Genomic DNA, 6,371 nt, shown 5'->3' on the forward strand with positions numbered 1-6,371 from the left:
ATTTTACTCATTTGATTCCTCACCATCTACCTCTGTCTTTCCATGGTTTTGATCCTCCGATCATGCCTTCCCGGCCTAAAATACAGTATAAGGCTTTCCCATACCCAGGATCCTCTAATGCTGGTGTTAGTCTACTAAGATTGAAAATTTGAGATTTGGGCAACGGGGAAAGGGGAGACTGGGGAGTGGGGACTATATAGCGGAGTGTCAGGGGACTCGGACAGGGAGACAGTAAATTTTTTAACTTTTGCGGGTTAAAACTCGAAATCGGTCAAACTCGGTCAAAATCGGTCAAACTTGTAAAATCGGTCCGATTTTACCGATTTTGACCGAGTTTGACCGAGTTTGATCGATTTCGAGTTTTAACCCGATTTGACACGTTATATACATGTTGACTCGTAAAATCGTAAGATTTTAAAAGTCAACTCGCGATTTTAACAACCTTAATTATGATAATAAAATTGACTAGGACTTGCCCTCTATATGTATCGGTTTGTGAAGTTCTAAATCTATTTTTTCATAACTCATTCTAAATCTAATTTGATTGATTAAATCTAATTTCATTGATTATATATGGCCTGCATAGTTTTATTGACCACCACAATATTATTGTGGTGGGTCATGTTCACTATGTTCTCCATCTTTGTTTGGATGGCCCTCAACATTGGAGAGATTTAATGTCTGATTAAAAGATGCCCTTTCAAGAGTAGTCATGGTCATCTAGCTGGTTGAATCTTGTTTGAATCTCTATTTATTTTTATTTTTCTCATTTGTATGGTATTTCTTTATAATATTTGACCCTTCATCATCTTAATCCCCCCCTTCTTACTTGTTCATCATTTTTTTTTAATTTATAAGAACTTATGTGAAATAAAACAAAAGTGCTAATAATCATGAAATAGCCATAAATTGACTAAATTGCATCAAAAAGATATTTTTGGAAATCTATATATTTTTAAAAATACATTGAAAAATAATGTATGCAAATATTTGTTGAAGAATTTTCAAGCAGGATATGTTACTCCCTATGATTATGACTTAGTCTGACCTTAAAAATACATTGAAAAACAAGATGCTTATTAAGTGTGAGTAATTGCCTCTGAATCTATTTTAAACATGATGAAATAGAAGGGTCTAATTAACAATGACCATCATTTTAGATCTAATGACTATATTTCAAATGTGAGAATTGCACCTATCATTGATCTCAAGTTTCAAGTCTCAAATCACTATCTTAAGTTATAATAGTTTTTAACCATTAATAATAAATATACATAGACCAATTTAAACAAATTCTTAACATGTAAGTAAAATAGATGTATTTTATTATTAAAAATAAAATGAAACAACTTATTTTATGTATAATAAATAGAGCGATTATTATCTTTCTTTTTTTTATTACACAACCAACATCTTGTCTAAAATATCTGATAGACCAGTGGAGATTTTTTAGTTTCTATAAAACTAATTTATGGTTTTAATAACATTGCCTAAATATCTCCTGCAACAAGACTTGTGGTCAAATGTATACTCACTAAACTCGATTACATGAGAAAACCAACCTAACACATATCATGATTAATTACTTGTTTGAAAACTACACCCAAGGACTCAACGGAGAAATTTCAGAGCATCTGCAGCAGTTTTGCGTCTTCCATATCATGATTAATTTTTATTTTATTTTTTATTTATATGACATGGTCAAAGAGCACTTGAATAGATAATGATTTACAACCATTTCTCAATGCAAATCGTGTATTAATTTATAACGAATGCACATGGCCATCAATTTACAGGCATACGTAGAAACTATTAGCTCAAACATGATTGATATATATATATATAATAAACCTCAAAATAATACTATAAGCAAATGCATTGAATTTGAAATGATAAAAACCAAATAATAATGTTTATTTCTGCTTCAAGCATCTTGTGGAAATTTATGTTCCTTTATCAAGTTGCGTTGATTTGACAAGTTAACTCGTATTGATTTGAATTGTTTATTTTTAATTATTTTTTTAAACTTCAATATTAGATTGATTAAGAATTGAATATCGTAATTTATTTTTATTTATTTTAAATGAGGTTATTATAGTTTCATAAACCGGGTTGTAGACTTGACATATTAATCAAGTAGATTTAATATGTTGATATCTTAATATTATTTTACTAGAAAAAATATTGTTTTTAATTTAAATTATGTTTTTACTGATCATCTAAATTATTATTTTTTTGACATCCAAATCGACTAAATTATATCAAATTAACTCTAATATAATATTTTTTTCCAACTAGAAAAAACATTAATACAGCATTTTCTTTTTATTTTAATAAAAAAATTGATTGCTGACCCGTTGTGTGGTGCCGCCAACAATCTAGTGAGATCCTAAAAATTAAGAAAACAGAGATTCAAAAAATAAAAAAATGAAGGATGGGTGATAAACAAAAGCTTTGAAAAGACTTCTCATGCTTCTGATTTACATTAATTAAAGGATGATCTCTACGAAATCCAAATGAAAGATAAAAGAAAAGCTGTACTCGAAAATCAAGGCCTATCCTTCCTTCCCAGACGCATCTCTCCATAAAGTCGTCGTCTTCTTCCCTAAGGGACAAAAACAAGATGACTGCCTTAAGACCTCCCTCCCTCCCTCCCCATATTTCTTTATATCCACTTGCGTCCCGTATTTATGAGCTGCAAGTCAAGAGGAAAATAAAAGGAAGGAGAAAGCAAATAATCATAAGCACAATATTCAAGTGATGATGCTGTTGTAATTTGCACAACCGCATAATGCAATTTGTAGCATTGATTACAAATTAGGGAATGCACATGGTTAATGAATTGGTTAATGAGCTAGATGCAGGCTTAAAAATTAACTAGAAGAAAACAAAATATAATATACCCGTTTGTTTTTATATTTTAAAAATATTTTAAAAAAATTAAATTTTTTTATATTATCAAATTGTATTTTTAAAAAATAAAAATATTATTTTAATACATTTTTAAAAATAAAATACTTTTAAAAACAACTAACATAATTCACTCACTGAACCATTGAGGAAAATATGAAACAAAAGGTATCCTTCCCTCATCAGATAGAAGAAAGGGCACTGAAGTCTGCAAGTAAAGATTACAATACAAATGTCAAGATCATGGATGGAATTAGCACACCAAATTCCCATAAAATCTTTCGAGCTACCTCCTTTTTGTCTCTTACTAATAAAACATGATTACTGCAAAAATCCTTCAATAATACATCCGAAAGAAAATGACAGAACAAGTCAACACTATGCTGCTGACCTAGATCTGAGCCCATTTTCAAGTTATGCACCAATTTATTTTTTTTATTTAAAAAAAAAACAAAAGAGAAACAAAGAGATTAAAAATTAAAATAAATTACTATATGATAGTAATTCAAGGTGCTATTTATATTCGATGAAGGCAATGTATCCCTGACTGTGAAAAAACATTTCTTTCAACTAACCTTTTGCTCAAGATCGTATTTTTGGCTTTCTACTGCCTTCAAACTGCATTACCCTATTTGTGAAAGGGTTCCAGTACCCCAGATTACTAAAGAACCCATCCATAAATGCAGAAAAGACTATTTCTCAGACAAACACGCGCACAGGCATAAACAGCAAACGAAGAACTCAACACATAAATAAAAGAAGTAAGAAACCATACCTAGATAGAAAAATTACCTTAAGAAACTAGCAAGAAAGGTACAGAGTCTTGCAAGAACTTCAACAAGATGGACCAACAGTACTTCTACCCTCCTCACTTTCAGATTTTGGATGCTGAAGGAGTTGTTGCGGTTGCTGTGATTGTGGCTGAAGCAAAAGTTCTGGCTGAAGCTGATTGGGTTGGGGCTCTCCCTGTGGTTGAATCTGAAAAGTGTTCTCAAAAGTTCCTAGAGCCAAAGAAGGTGACATTGCAGCAGCAGGATTGACATGGTTAAACCCAGTAGCAGCAACTGAGTTAGCTGGATCAAATCCACCATTAAACCTCACAATTTCATGCTGTCGCTGGGCCTGTGTATGATGCTGATGTTGTTGCTCGTAAGCCCTTAACATCTCTTGCTCTCTCGCAGCCACCACGGCAGCCAGTTGTTGAGCCTCGTATATTTGCTGAGGATGCGCATGATGGTGTTGATGAGTATCCGCACGCATCCCCATTTGTCCAACTGAAGGAATACCCATCATTGGCATCCCATTGTGTTGCATCACAGTTGAAGAAGAAGGATTACCCAAATGTTGTGGCTGCATCAACATAGGTAGCATTGCTTGACCCTCGACATAATTAACCAATTCTTTCTTAGCACTATAAAGATCATTCTGGAGTTGCTTTAGTCTTTGTTGAAGAATAGAAATTAGACCCACACAGCCATAAACCGGATCACGGAGCCGTTCCTCAGCTTCATAGGCAAGCGAATTCACAGCATCTTCACGTTGCGCAGCATTGAGCTCATTGAGAAGTTTAGCAACATTACTAGCACCAAATACCTTGTGTACACTTGCGAATTTTTTAGGCTGGTCTGGTGGAAAATAAGGAGCAAACACACACTCTTGTGTACATTTTCGCCTCAAGAACTTGCATGCTGCACATGGAGAGTTCGAAGACGACATCTTTACCTTTCCTTAACAACTACAACCAAAACCCATTAAATAAAGCAAGTTGAAATCACTAGGTAACAAGGGAGAAGGTTTTATTAAGGCATGGAAATCTGATATTCACGAAGATAAAGGTTAAGTGATTCAGAGAAGCTTCGTTTACCAATATAAGGAAAATAAACAATAAATATTTCTCATTTATTTGGGTAAATGATGAATAAAAAACGATATAGATAATGAAACAGTAACTTACAATGAAAGAAAGATAAACTCTAACAAAGAAGATAAGAAAAGGAAAATGAATCATCTGTTAACTGATGGGCAAATAATATTTCACCAGGCCTAGCTATAGTGAGAGACAGGAAGAGAATACTGAAACAGAAAGCAGTGATCTAATTACTACGGGGTGTAATTAATTTACCAAATGAAAAAAGAAAAAAAGAAAAAAAGAGAGCCATAGCCAATGAGTATCCTACAAGCTCTTGCTCTCAATCTCTTTAAAAATGATTTCTTTCAATAAGTCTTGGATTTGGGTGTCTTTCATACTTCATTGACACCTTGAAATGCAAGAAACCATAAGGTGTAAGGATCCTTCAAGATCTCCATTGTATTTTTCTTCCTCAAAAGAGATGAACAAAAAAAAAAAAAAAACTTTCTTGTTCTTGTTTTCTCTCAAAACTAAATCAAAGAAATCTTTTAATCTTCATATCCAAAGAGAAATCAGGATTTTATAATCTCAAATAAACAAAAATCCAAAAATTAATAAAACACTAAAAACAAAAAAACCTTTAAATAAGAACGAAAGACCACCTAAGTTTACCTTCGATAATGCTAAGAAAGATACGTGTTTTCAAAGATCAATCACTCTCCTTGTGTGTGTTCAAAAGGTCCATGTTAAACCTGCAATGAAAACGCTGACTTCTTGAAGGACATAAAAAATGACAGACTGTTTCTTAAAAAAAAAAACTGTATTAAGAATGGTGGAGAAAGAGAGAGAGAGAGATAGTATGAAAGATTTCAGGAGTAGATCACCAAAAAGAGATAACTATCGATCCGATCTTTGAGTTTCAAAATCCCAACAGACAAGAAAGAGAAGAATGTAGGAAAAATAATGCAAACTGTTCTTTTACATAAAGAGAGAGGTATTATGAAAATTAAAAAGAAAAAAACAGAGGTGATAACTAAAGGGTGAGATGAGGCGAGGGGTTATAGCTTGGAAAGAGTCACCTTCAGATGTCTGTCATTCAAATTTTAGAGAAGTTGAAGAGATCAAAGCTGTCTGATCAAAATTTGGACTGTGTGTTCGTGCGTGAGGGTCAGAGGTCCTCGAGCAAAAATTAAATTATATTTCAGACTTACCTCCATGTCCCGTTTCTGTTTGCCTATACTCCCAAATTTTCCTTCTTTTTGACAGATTAGAGCTTCATTCTTTTGTTTTAATGCCTTTGGTGTCAAGACTTGAGACTTTGAGAGCTTACCTAATTAACCATCATTCAAGCACACCTTGTGTATTCTCTTCTTTTTGGTAAAATTGGGTATCTAAAACATACAAGATTTTGTCAATTTAAATCAAATTAATCATATCCTAGTATGTTTATTTGAATGGACATTGTTAAACCCTCGCACATAATTGTTTAATTTGATTAGCTTTATTTAAATGAATCAGACTCGATCATAAAAAAAAATTAAAAAAAAAATCAGATCTATACATGAAATAATTTATGGAAATACGTGTGTTCATATTGTGATTATTTTATTGT

General features: G+C 32.5%; 1 protein-coding gene across 5 annotated transcripts; it reads right to left on the minus strand.

Moving 5' to 3' along the window:
• Window positions 1-2,435: 2,435 nt before the first annotated feature.
• On the minus strand, window positions 2,436-6,096 carry LOC7480498 (LOB domain-containing protein 36). Of its 5 annotated transcripts, none has more exons than XM_024601225.2 (4): window positions 5,971-6,096; window positions 5,432-5,511; window positions 3,703-4,645; window positions 2,436-2,695 (listed from the first exon to the last, which is right to left on the minus strand). In XM_024601225.2, exon 3 carries the CDS (start codon window positions 4,624-4,626, stop codon window positions 3,745-3,747), a length of 882 nt encoding a protein of 293 aa, XP_024456993.2. In that variant the 5' UTR covers window positions 4,627-4,645; window positions 5,432-5,511; window positions 5,971-6,096; the 3' UTR covers window positions 2,436-2,695; window positions 3,703-3,744. The 5 variants fall into 5 exon arrangements, 4 of the variants coding, with proteins under 4 accessions (XP_024456993.2, XP_024456994.2, XP_024456995.2 ...); XM_024601226.2 differs by lacking the exon at window positions 5,971-6,096 and adding an exon at window positions 5,839-5,967; XM_024601227.2 differs by lacking the exon at window positions 5,971-6,096 and adding an exon at window positions 5,644-5,776.
• Between the last annotated feature and the right edge of the window lie 275 nt (window positions 6,097-6,371).

Source organism: Populus trichocarpa, chromosome 5 (genome assembly GCF_000002775.5).
Source record: "Populus trichocarpa isolate Nisqually-1 chromosome 5, P.trichocarpa_v4.1, whole genome shotgun sequence".
Classification (NCBI taxonomy): Eukaryota; Viridiplantae; Streptophyta; class Magnoliopsida; order Malpighiales; family Salicaceae; genus Populus; species Populus trichocarpa.

Excerpts from the sequence above, each read along its gene's own strand:
- LOC7480498 (XM_024601225.2), bottom strand. The coding sequence starts at position 4,626 with ATGTCGTCTTCGAACTCTCCATGTGCAGCATGCAAGTTCTTGAGGCGA.